At 37.5% G+C, this 13684-nt stretch overlaps 1 protein-coding gene across 3 annotated transcripts in view; it reads left to right on the forward strand.

The window, feature by feature from the left end:
• Nucleotides 1–13684, forward strand: part of PIBF1 (progesterone immunomodulatory binding factor 1) — a 225706-nt gene that overhangs the window by 1112 nt on the left and 210910 nt on the right. For 2 of the 3 annotated variants that reach the window (XM_030813487.1, XM_003257435.4), the window contains exons 2-4: nt 222–520; nt 9273–9373; nt 12177–12375. In XM_030813487.1, the coding sequence (XP_030669347.1) occupies nt 269–520; nt 9273–9373; nt 12177–12375 (552 nt within the window). In that variant the 5' untranslated portion in view covers nt 222–268. Of the gene's footprint in view, nt 1–221; nt 521–9272; nt 9374–10042; nt 10121–12176; nt 12376–13684 lie in introns of those variants that run through there. The other variant, XM_030813486.1, reaches the window with a different exon arrangement.

The following is a 13684-nucleotide window of genomic DNA, read 5'->3' on the forward strand; positions in this document are numbered from 1 at the left end:
TTCCTCCTCCGAGGAACTGTTTTTTTAAGTTCCTCGAAGGCTGACTTCATAGTAGGAATTAATGTGTTTGATTTGAGCATTAACTTAACTGCAATAATCTGTTCTAGATTTGGGGTGCACTAAATTGCCTAATATTTATTTAAAGAATCCTTAGTCTCTAATACAGTCCATGATTTCTGTAATTTTATAGTACATTTGAATTAATGTTTTTTAACCTACAGAATATTAAAATTGAATTAGAGAAGAAAACCGAACCATAATAATAAAAATGTCTCGAAAAATTTCAAAGGAGTCAAAAAAAGTGAACATCTCTAGTTCTCTGGAATCTGAAGATATTAGTTTAGAAACAACAGTTCCTACGGATGATATTTCCTCATCAGAAGAGCGAGAGGGTAAAGTCAAAATCACCAGGCAGCTAATTGAACGAAAAGAACTACTTCATAATATTCAGTTACTAAAAATTGAGCTATCCCAGAAAACTATGATGATCGACAATTTGAAAGTGGATTATCTTACAAAGGTAAGATCAGGTTTAAATTTTGTGTTCTATATGCTTTATTGTCTTCAAACGGCAGGTAAATAAGAATTAAATGCACACAAACATTATCTGAACTTGAAATGATACATTTATATTTCTTGACAAGTACAGCCTTTAAATAATTTTGGTGTTCATAGAAGTAGAGAATAGAATGGTGGTTACCAAGGGCTGGCGTGGTTCAACCCTCCGGGGTTGAAGGAGGATTGGGGAGATGTTGGTCAAAGGATACATAATTACAGTTGAATAGGAGGAATACCTTCAAGAGATCTATTGGACAGCATGGTGACTATAGTTAATGACATTGTAATCTTGGAAAACATTGTGCTTTTGAAAAACACAGCAGATGTTAAGTGTTCTCATTTCTAAAATAACTGTGAGGTAAAACATTTGTTAATTAGCTAGAGTTAACCATTTCACAATGTACATATGCTTCAAAACATTATGTTGTACATGACATATACACACAGTTTTATCTATCAGTTGGGATCACCTGAGGTCAGGAGTTTGAGACCAACCTGGCCAACATTGTGAAACCCCAGCTCTACTTAAAACAAAAACAAAAACAAATTAGTCAGCCGTGATGGCGGGTGCCTGTAATCCCAGCTGCTCAGGAGGCTGAGGCAGGAGAATCACTTGAACCTGGGAGGCAGAGTTTGCAGTGAGCCACAATTGTGCCACTGCACTCCAGCCTGGGCAACACAGCAAGACTCTGTCTCAAAAACTAATAATAATAATAATAATAATTGGAGGCCAGGTGTGGTGGCTCACACCTGTAATCCCAGCACTTTGGATGCTAAGGCCAGTGGATTGCTCTCAAGCTCAGGAGTTTGAGACTACCCTGGGCAACATGGTGAGACCACCCTTGCTACTAAAAAAATAAAATAAAATAAAATAGCCCTGTGTGGTGGTGCTGCGCCTACAGGCCCAGCTACTTCCGAGGCTGAGGCAGGAGAATCACTTGAATCCAGGGGCAGAGATTGCAGTGAGCCGAGATCATGCCACTGCACTCCAGCCTGGGTAACAGAGTGAGACCCTATCTCAAAAAAAAATAATAATAATTTGAGTATTGAAATATGGAGTGATTTAAACGTAGATATAGATGAATTACTTTTGTAGGCTCAATTTTAAAAATCTAACATGAGGTATTTTGTTGTTTTTTTTTTTTTTGGACACAGTCTCGCTCTGACGCCCAGGCTGGAGTTCAGTGGCACAATCTTGGCTCACTGCAACCTCCACCTCTTGGGTTCAAGCAATTCTTCTGCCTCAGTCTCCCACGTAGCTGGGATTACAGGTGCTGGCCACCATGCCCAGCTAGCTCTCTGGGATCACTTTTATAAAGGCACTAATCCCAACAATGAGGGTTCTACCCTTATAACCTAATCACCCCCAAAGGCCCCAACTTCCTGCTACTCATGTTGGTGATTAGGTTTCAATATACAAATTTTGAGGGGAGAAAAGAAAATAACCACACGAGAAGTGTTAGCCGTTGTTGTTATCAGCTAACATAGCATCCTTATCTGTTTCATCCCTTTTCATTTTCTGTGCCTTTTAGGGCCATTGGACTGAATTTGTTTGTTACTTGTCTGTGAATAGACTATGAGGTCCATGAGGACGGGGATGTTTTTGTATTCACGGTTGTATTTCCAGCACTTAGAACAGTGCCTGACACAAATTAAGTGCCTAGCTATTTCTTAAATGAATGACTGAACCCATTTTACTCTGATTAAACAAAGCCACTAGGTGGTTAATAGCATACCCAAGGCCATTCAGATGAAAGTGATAGAGCCAGATAGGATTCAAACCTAGGAAGTCTAAAGCCTATACTCTACAGTATAGGCTTTATACTATAAGTGAAGCTCCAAACACTTTCTTTTAGGTACCCTATACAGTCACCAACCTAGTCTAGGTCACTTGGTGGTTTATCCATGCATCCAGTGGTTTCCCATCCCTATTCCCTTACTCTTTTTGCATTTCACATGAGCTCCATCTACCTTCACCTCTCCAGATCTTAGTGCAACTCATTGAAGAAACCTGAGGTTATCTCCCATTCATTAATTCACTCACTCAGTCAAGTATTTTTTTAAGTGCCACCTATATACCATATCCAGACTTACATTTTGTTCAGCCACCTCTTGTATTATTTGTTTTCAACTTGCATTGTGCTTGGTTGTCAATGGCTTTGCTTCTTTTTAGGTGTAAGCTTCATATTATAGAAATACTGGCTGATTCATGACAGGCTTTCTAGTGTAACAAATCCAAATTACAGTTCTAGGTGCACACAGTTTGGGTTTTGAATTCCAGCCTTACTAAATTCCTTAATGTTTTTATTCCCTGATTTCCTATAAAATGATAATAGTATTTATTCCGTGGAATTATTGGGAGGATTAATCAATGTATGTAAGCTCATAGATGCTTGGCGTATACTAATAATAAACTTATTATTTACATATTATTTTATTTGTAGCTATACTTACTCAGCACAGTATTATTATTTTTCTACTTCCATGGTGCTTAATGTAGTTTTTGTTGTGGTTTTCTAGTTTGACTGAAAATGTAGAAGATTGAATTAGTCGTGTTCCTGAGTTTGACACATAATCATCATTGATCCCTGAAAGGCTGCTGTTTTTCTAATGTATTTATTCTTTTCATTCCTATAGCTCATTCCGTTTCTTAATGCAAACATTTTAATGTTTTGTTTACACGTATTCTTGAGAATGTGTATCTTTTAACTTTACAGAAATGTAAATTATATGCTTTGTTTTAGTTATCATCTCTTTTTTCCTACTCAGCACTGTTTCTGAAGTTATCTGTTACTTTGTATACATCTAGTCCTTTGCTTCCACCTCTTACGTAATTCTTTGTGTGCGTCTACCAGTCTTTCTACTCCTACATTGCTAGGCATCCAGATTGCCTCCAGCTCCTTGGAACACATGCAGCATTAGACATTTCTCTTCTGGACCTCTGTGAGCATGTCTTTGACATATATAAATGTCTCCTTCATTTATCTAAGTGTACTGCCAGATTCTCTCCAAAATAGCTGTCCTGCTGTATATTAGTAGAGTTTTTTCTCTATCATATAAGCACTCAGGATTTTCTGCTTGAAGACCCCTTAGGAATAAGATGTTTGCTTTCAAATATGTGAAGAAATACCTATTGTAGAGTTAGCCTTCCATAATTTATTGAACCTAAAATCTTCCATAATTTATTACACCTCTGTTGTAAGATGCATCATTACATACATTGCTAAGGTTAAAAACTTCCAGTTGAATTGTTAAGTGCCTTAGATTGTAAAATGCATTCCAATTTTAGAGATGTTAAAATGTGAGAAAGTGTGAGTCTGGAGTTGATGAAAGAATATTTAAAAAATATTTTTATTAAAGAATATGTACATGTACGTTAATGTGTGTGTGTGTGTGTGTGTGTGTGTGTGTATGTATATGTTTACTTCTTACATGCCCTGGGAATACCACCTTAGACAGGCAAACAGCACTACACATGATATATATTTTTTCACTTATTTGTTTATGTATAAATTGGTATGTGACATATTTCTTTATATGTTTTAAAATAACACCTTTATTTGTATGTGTTATTATATGTTTAGTTATGTCTTTATTTTTGTCTGTATCTGTGAAGCACTCCAGATGAACAGAAAGTGCTACACTGTTTCTTGTGAGCAGTGATTCTAAAGCTAGTACACCCCACTGAATTTTGTCCCTCTGGTCGATTGTGAGGACTCAGAAGTATATTGGACTCCTGGTGTTAGAGCTGTTTGTTTTCTTGGTGTTTCAATGAGGTCCAGCTCTAGAAGAAAGCAAAGAAGGTTCATGGGGTATTTTGAAATGAACAGGGTCCCCAAAAGCCTAATGGATCTGGTAACACCACGTGGTATTTGATTCAAATCTATCTGGTAGCATCCTCTCTGATTTTTTAAGCAAAGAAGAAAGGGGCTCAATTTGGTAGTGCTGCCATATACTTTTTTTTTTCTTTTAATTTTTTTTTTTTTTTTTTTTGAGACAGTCTCACTGTCATCCAGGCTGGAGTGCAGTGGCATGATCTCAGCTCACTACAACCTTCACCTCCTGTGTTCAAGCGATTCTTGTGCCTCAGCCTCCTGAGTAGCTGGGACAGTAGGCCCGCACCACAACGCCCAGCTAAGTTTTGTATTTTTGGTAGAGATGGGTGATTCACTATGTTGGCCAGGCTGGTCTCGAACTCCTGGCCTCAAGCGATCCACCCATTTCAGCCTCCCAAAGTGCAGGTGTGAAGCCACTGCACCCAGCCATGCCATACACTTTTTAGCCTGGGCAGAAAACCTAAAGCCTAGGTCTTGAAAGAAAGGTATTTTTAATTGGTCATTCATTCTCCAAAGTTTATTGAGCATCGTATGCTAACGTTATGAAAAATAAATTTTCCTCACTAGACTATAGCTCCATGATAATGGTTGGAAGTCACAGGAAAGGTAGATTTCTGCTCAATGTAAACTTGTTATTGCTATTAACATTGAAATGGCCTGATCTTAAGTTTCTGAGCTTCCTGTTATTGGAAGTATTTAAGTAGTCCTGAATAGTCAACTGTTAATAAATATTATAGGTATTTCTATTTTGGAAAGAGATTGAACCAACTGCCCAGGGTTTCAAGGATTAAGTTCAGCAGTTAATACCAGAGACTTAAAAAATGGTGGTTGCTGGTAACAGAGATCTGGAAACCATGGCTTAAGCAAGAGAAGGATTTTGTTTCTTTGGTGTAACAAAAATCCAAAAATAGGTATTTTAGTAGACCTTGTGTGATTACTCCTTGATCGCCTTAGGAACCCAGGCTCCTTTTAACCTTAGCTATTTTCAACATATGCTTTTCACCTGAAATCATAAGATAGCTTATCTGCCTCCAGTATTGTGTACATGTAACAGGCAGTAATAAGGAGAAGGATAGTGGAAAAGGGGGCATGTGCCAAATGAGTCAGTCATCTTTAAAGAGTTCTTCCAGAAGTTCAAGCCAGTGGCCTCAATTAACTAACATTGTATAGCATGACCACCCCTACCTACAAGGGATGGGAAGCTAACTGGACATGTTGTTACTTATAAAAACCAGAGTATGTCAGAAAGAAGGGAAGGTTTGATGTTGGGAGGCAAGTAAGTTTTTTCTTCTACCCATCAAAATCTTTTTTTAGTTAGAAAATATTTGAATCTAACATGTCCCACTCCATTGTGGCAGCAATACAAATGGTTATGGATACATGGCTTTATTATAGTTTGTTACTAGGAATAGTCTTGGCCATATTGATTTGAATTCTCCATGTCTAAAAACAGGAACAAGCAGGTCCAAGAAAACTTTAAAAGCACTTCCCACTCAGCTGCTTGTTAACTGAAAGAATGTAGAAAACCTACTCAGAAGAGTAGCTATTCAGGCCAAACTTCCTGATAGTAGAGCATTGTTAGCTTTACACTTTTATTTCCATCCATTGCTGCCTAGATTCCCTTCCTTACTGTACTTCTTTATTCCTTTCCTCTTCTCTGTTCTTGCCTTTCAAATTTTTAGACAGGGTCTCACTCTCTTGCCCAGGCTGGAGTGCAGTGGCTTGATCACAGCTCTTTGCAGCCTCAAATTCCTGGGCTCAAGCAATCCTCTCATCTCAGCCTCTTGAGCAGCTGAGACTACAGGCGTGTACCACCACACCCAGCTAATTTTTTTTATTTTTTGTAGAAACAGGGTCTCACTATGTTGCCCAGGCTAGTCTCAAACTCCTGGCTTCAAGCACTCCTCCCACCTTGGCCCCCCAAAGTGCTGGGTTTACAGCTTGAGCCACAGAATTGAGCTCTTTCAAATTTTTAAATGCCCCAAACTCTTTTTGTTTATCTCTCATTAGAGATCTGTGTGTTCCTTATTACCTGGGAAATGAATACATTTCCCAGCTTGTCCCTGAGTTAAGGGACTCAATTTAGAAGTTAATTGAAATTGTAAACGTTGAAACCCTGAAAAAAATGTTTTGTTTTTTTTTTTTCCTTGTGATACTGGTTGTTTCTTATCTAAAATGCTTGGGACCAGAAATATTTCAGATTTTTTTATTTTATTTTTTTAATTTGGGAATATTTGTGTTAGAGCAGTTGAGCATCCCAGATCTGAAAGTTTGAAATCCAAAAGGGCCCACTGAGCATTTCCTTTGAGTGTCATAGTCACTGTCAAAAAGTTTCAGACTTTGGAGCATTTTGAATTTCAGATTTTAGGGTTTGGGATGCTCAACATATAACAGTATTCTTGATTTGGGAAATAGTAATTATAAGGAATGTGTTTATTTTACCTTTTATATTGATTTAAGTTATTTATTGAGATGTTGCTGGATATATGCCAATGAATATGACAGAGGTCCCCCTTTTTATGGCCAAGACAGAAAATATTTTATGCTTTGTAGGCCACCTATGCTCTATCAGATTTTCCTCATGGGCTGGATTTAGCCCATCACCATTTTTTAACTCTTGCTTTAGACTATGTAGTCAGAAAAGCCATTGGCAGATTTTAGCAGTTAGAGTTACGTGTCCTAATTTCTGTATTCAAAATGGCACTAAAGTAATAGACTAAGCGCAGACAAGACAGAATCAGAAGAGTTAGATTCCTAAGTTTTTGGCTTATTTAACTGGGGCCATTTATAAGAATGGAAGGCTGGGAGAAAACTGATCTGGGAGGTAAAATATATTAATAAGTTCAGTTTTGAAGATATAACTTATAGATTGCTAAATGTAATTGTCAGAGTTTAGGAGGATCCATCACACACACACACACATAGATAGATCACACACACACATTATAGATAGATAGATAGATAGATAGATAGATAGATAGATAGATAGATAGATAGATAGATAGGATACATCAGCATATAAGTGACACCTAAAGCCATGGGATTGTATGGTATTTCCTAGGGAGAACAGAGGGCTATAAAGTAAGTCAAAGGGGTAGTCCAGCTGAGGAGCCTAGAAAGCTTAAGAGTATTTAGTGAGTTAAGAAAACTAGAGAAGAGTATCATGGAAGCTAAAAGGGAATGAAGTGGTTAGCTGTATCAAGTCATGCTGTCAAATAAGATAAATAGGCAGAAAAAAACAATGGACAGGGCATTATGGACTTTAACAAGAATAGTTTCACTGGAATAGTATGGGGCAAAAACTATATTGAAGTTTTGCTCTGAAGACCAGCAGAGAAATGCTGCTGTAGCAAAGAGAATGATGTGATCAAGGGAGCATTTGCTTGACGATAGAATGATTCAGTAGAGAAGAGGGACTTGATGATGCAAGAGGAGGGATTTACTTGCATATGTTACAGATTGGCTGTGAAATTCATGTATTTTTGTTTATTTGTTTGTTTGTTTTAGATGGAGTCTCACTCTTGTCACCCAGGCTGGAGTGCAGTGGCACGATCTCGGCTCACTGCAACCACCACCTCCCGGGTTCAAGTGATTCTCCTGCCTCAGCCTCCCGAGTAGCTGGGACTACAGGCACATGCCACCACACCTGGCTAATTTTTTGTATTTTTAGTAGAGACAGAGTTTTAACATCTTAGCCAGTATGGTCTCCATCTCCTGACCTTGTGATCCGCCCACCTCATCCTCCCAAAGTGCTGGGATTACAGGTGTGAATCACCACGCTCTGCCTGAAATTCATGTATTTTAAGGGGCAAACAGGAATCGTCTTGGTTGAAGCAAAGGGAATAAAGAATTTTCTAAATAGACTAAGAGCAAAATCCAAGTGCTTGAGAAAGCACAGCATACTTGGGGGATGGCAAGCACTTATACTGGCTGAAATGGAGTTTCCTTTTAAGCTAATGACAAAAGTAGTTGGCTAGATCAAGAAATACCACTGTATTATGCCACAGTGTTTAGAATTTATTCTGAGGACCGTGAGGATCCTCTGAAGAATTTAAAACTACGAAAATAATTTTTTTTTTCTGAGGCGGAGTCTTGCTCTGTCTCCCAGGCTGGAGTCCAGTGGTGCAATCTCGGCTCACTGCAGCCTCCACCTTCCAGGTTCAAGTGATTCTCCTGCCTCAGCCTCCTGAGTAGCTGTGACTGCAGGCGCCTGCCACCATGCCTGGCTAAGTTTTGTATTTTTTTAGTAGAGATGGAGTTTCACCATGCTGGCCAGGCTTATCTTGAACTCCTGACCTCAAGTGGTCCGCCCACCTCTGCCTCCCAAAGTGCTGAGATTACAGGCGTGAGTCACCGCACCCAGCTGAAAATAAATTTTTGATAGCATTTTTTAAAGCTAAGATGGAGGAATATAAATTTGGAGGTTGGCAAAACTGGAGGCAGGAGGCCGGGCACGGTGGCTCATGCCTGTAATCCCAGCATTTTGGGACGGCAAGGTGGACTAATCACTTGAGGTCAGGAGTTCAAGAACACCCTGACAAACATGGTGAAACCCTGTCTCTACTAAAAATAAAAAAATTAACCGGATGTGGTGGCGCTTGGCTGTAATCCCAGCTACTCAGGAGGCTGGGGCAGTAGAATCACTTGAACCAGGCGGGAGGAGGTGGCAGTGAGCCAAGGTTGCGCCACTGCACTCTAGCCTGGGCGACAGCACTTGGCCTTCCAAAGTGCTGGAATTATAGGCGTGAGCCCCTGTGCCTGGTCCCTCTATCCATTTTTAGCGTGTTTCTTTCAAGTGTTTTTAAAATACGTTTATTATGAAACTGAAAGTTTTTCTTTATGACAAATCATATAATTTATCTTTTTCTCTTTATGAAGATTGAAGAATTGGAGGAGAAACTTAATGATGCACTTCACCAGAAGCAGCTACTAACATTGAGATTAGACAACCAGTTGGCTTTTCAACAGAAAGATGCCAGGTAAGAAAAGTTTTTTTTAAAAAAAAACAAAACACATCTATTTAGCAGTTAAAAGTAATTTTATTGCCTGTTCATGTTTGTGATTGTAAGCTAAAATAGAGAAATTTTAAGTCAGAGATAGCAATAATTTTTACACCTAGACCACAAAAAAAGTAGGATACTTCATATGGTACATAAAATACAGAAAGTCAAAATTCAACATTCATTCAACAAACGTTGGTCAGTGTAAACCATATATGATAAAGGAAGCTCTCTAAACTGACCACCATTAACCTTTCTTCTTTTACGCAACGTATTGATTGATTCTCATGACCCATTGGACTTTCCTGGCCTGAAGTACTTTCTATTATTCCTGCGTACTTTCTCTAGCTCAGTTGTGTGCTTATCATGCTTAAATATGCCTATGGAAATTATACTTACATGTAACTTAATTAAAAATAATATAAATAATGAAATAAATTCTTTGGAAAGACTTAATAAAAGGAGCTAAAAAATTATGAAATTAAATATAAGCAACACAAGTTTAAAGATTGAGGGCAAACATGAAATCCATAAAAGATACCTTCATTGGTTTCTTCCTAAATGTCTTTTAGGATCTTATGCCATTGTAAAGAAATTGAACTTGGAAATCATACATGATGATTTACACAAAATCAAAGCATACCTCTGTATTCAAAATACCTGGATCCTATATAAAATGTGAACGTTTAGTTCTGTGTTTTAATTACAGGTAAACGTGTAAAACAGGTATATTTTCCCTTTTTAAGATTTTACTACTTAACTGATATTGTAAAAAATTATCAGACCTTTTTATCAGCCACTATCACATTAGATTATTGGACCTCAAACTTTAGCATGTATCAGGAACAGTTGGAGGGCTTGTTAAAAAAGACTACTGGATCCCACCTTCAGAGTTTCTGACTTGTGGGGGGTGGGGTCCTGAGAATGTGCATTTTTACCGGGTTCCCAGGTGATGCGGATGCTGCTGGTCCAGAAACAATACTTTGAGAACCACTGCATTTGATACTAGGTCTTCTACGCTAATTCTGTAAGACATATATCAGATTGAATGATTCTGCTGAGAGGGCAGTCACGAGTCTTGTAATAAAACTCTTGATAGCTGATGGTGATAAAAAATGGTTGGATTCTGAATATTTTTTGGAGGGCTGATGGATTCAATGTGGGGCTTAAGAGAAAAAGGAGAGTCAAGGATTGCATCAAAAGTTTTGGCCTGAACAAATGAAAAAGTGGAATTTCTGTCAGCTAAGAAGGAAGAAATCATGGTAGCAAAGGTTTTGTGAGTAAAAAGCAGGAGTTCAACTTGGGACATGTTAAGTTAGAGTTTTCTTGTTAGAAATCCATGTGGAGGTATGTGAAAAGTCTGGGGTAGAGGTACAAATCTGGGGATCATTAGGCTATAGACAGTATTCAAGTCATGAGACTAGATGAATTCCCCAAGGAGGAGTGCGTACAGACAGAAGAGGACCAAGTACTGCAACATTAAGACAAAGCAGAAAAGGAGACTGAGAAGGAACCACAGTAAAATAGAAGAAAAATGAACAGAATGGTGTCTTGGAAGCCAGTTGATGAAAATGTATCAAGGAAAGAAAAGTGACTTGTGTCAAGCTCTATCATTAGGTCATGGATGAAAAGAACTAAGAATTGATCATTTGCAATTTAGATGTCATTGAGATTTCATTAGAGACAGTAAAAATATGATCGCCCTGGGTTTAAGAGGAAAGGATTTGGACACAATAATTATAGACAACTTTTGAGTAAGTTTGCTGCAAGGGGTGGCTAACAAAGAGGGAAGTGCAGTGAGGTCCAGAGTTGTGGTTTTGTTTGTTGATTTGTTGTAAGATTGAAATAACAGAATGTTTGTCTGTTAATGGGATTGATATAGTAGGGAAGGGGAAAATCAGTAATATGGTTTGGCTGTGTCCCCACCCAAATCTCATCTTGAATTATAGCTCCCATAATTCCTACATGTCATGGGAGGGACCTGATGGGAGGTAATTGAATCATGGAGGTGGTCTTTCCCATGCTGTTCTCATGATAGTGAATAAGTCTCACAAGATCTGATGGTTTTATAAATGGGAGGTCCCCTGCACAAGCACTCTTGTCTGCCACCATGTAAGACATGCCTTTGCTTCTCTTTTGCCTTCCACCATGATTGTGAGGCCTCCCCTGCCATGTGGAAGTCTGAGTCCATTAAACCTCTTTCCTTTATAAATTACCCAGTCTTGGGTATGTCTTTATTAGCAGCATGAGAACAGACTAATAACATCAGATTGTCCCTTTCTGATCAGAATCTTTCAGTAGGCAACTAACAATAATGTCTGCCACATGTATTCTTTGAGAAAGATGAGTATGTGCAGATTACTGTTTTCATTACCTCATTGGTTGTGTGAATACTTTATGGTGGTTCAGTGTTACCATCTTAAAGAGATATCCTTGAAGTATCAGGATAAAAGGGAAATGAAAATTAATAAGTAGAGTCCTTGATGTTTAGCATCACTTAAGCAGAAGAAATATATAATTTTATAATTTGAATTTCTAAAATTATTCTGTAAGAATATCAATTCTGTTTAATTTATATGGCTACACATTTAATAATTAGTATGGAATTGTCATTCCATATTTAACTGATTAATATGAGTAAATAAGCATTTAGCTGGAGTAAGTAAATAATACTGTCAGGCTTCTCATTTCCTAACTTTATGTTGATATAAATAGGAAACTGTGAGAAAATTAGATCTCAAATACTTTTTTAAAGCCTGCCATAAATTCTCTTCTAATGTAGCAAATATCAAGAATTAATGAAACAAGAAATGGAAACCATTTTGTTGAGACAGAAACAACTAGAAGAGACAAATCTTCAGCTAAGAGAAAAAGCTGGAGATGTTCGTCGAAACCTGCGTGACTTTGAGTTGACAGAAGAGCAATATATTAAATTAAAAGTTTTTCCTGAAGATCAGCTTTCTATTCCTGAATATGTATCTGTAAGTATCTTATATCCATTTTTAACTATGACATATATTTTCAGACTAAAATATACCTTTTATATAGTAGCAATTACTTTTGAAGTACCCAATTGATACATTATTTTATGGCTATGGATGGTGAATGGTGTTGAGATCCAAATTTTAAAGGATCATGACCATTGATCTCCAAAGTAAAGCAATAAATAGCTTTCTGAAGTTAATGACTGCATAGTCCATAGAAATGAATTATCGTCAACTGGTGGTTTCTTACATTCTCAAAATGAAAAATTATAAACAACCGAGTAGTTGTTGCCAGGGGTTGGTTGGGGATAGTGGGAGAGAGGAGTCAGCATGATTATAAAGGGATAGGATGAGAAAGAACTTTGTGGTGAGAGATTGGCTCAAGATCTTGATTGCAGTGCTGGTTACACAAATCTAGAACACCTAGGATTAATCTATGGCAGTGGTCTCAAATATTTTGTTGTCAGCATTCATTTACATTCTAAAAGTTATTGAGGACCCCATTGAGTGTTTGTTTATATGGGCTGTATCTATTAATATTTACCATACTAGAATTTTAAACTAAGAACTTTTTTAAACACAAGAATAAGCACACAATTCCATTGGCCTTAAGAGTGATAATGTCATATATCATGTAGCCACTGGCAAACTCCACTGAACAGTCATGAGAGAATGAGAATGAAATGGGGAAAAAAATCTTAATAATTACTAGGAAAGTCGTTTTGATCTCGTGAATTCCCTGAAAGGATCTCAGAGTGGCGGGTGGGGCAGAGTCCAGGAGTCCCAAAACCATATGTTGAGAACTGCTGCTTTTTAATATATAGATGTCATTTTACCTTAAGAGGCTTGAATTTTTTCATCTGTAAAAAGGGTTAATAGTAACAGTGCCTTTCTATTGGGGATAATTGTAAAGACTTAAGACTATGTATGTAAAATGCTTGTGAGCATAGTGCTTAGAAGATAGTAAACACATAAAAATGTTGTCTATTGTTTTTGCTGGAGTGGTGGTTGCTATTCTTGGTTCTCATCGGGAAAAGATTTGCAGATTAGTGATGTCTGATAAAATGAAGTTACTTTTTTGTTCAGCTGTTTTTTTTTTTTTTTAAAAAGGCTCAAATACAGCTTTTCTGTCCAAAGTGTACTGTCCAAAACAAATTAAATATCTCAAATTCTGTTTTTGAGGCTTCATTTACAGTAGATATAAAGTATCACACTGGTGGCAGTTACACATACTTTTGCTGTTTGTTTTCTTAATATTCCTTCTTACATCTTTTGTTTTCACAGACAATATTATCCTTAACTACTT

The sequence above is a fragment of the Nomascus leucogenys genome, chromosome 5 (genome assembly GCF_006542625.1).
Source record: "Nomascus leucogenys isolate Asia chromosome 5, Asia_NLE_v1, whole genome shotgun sequence".
Lineage (NCBI taxonomy): Eukaryota > Metazoa > Chordata > Mammalia > Primates > Hylobatidae > Nomascus > Nomascus leucogenys.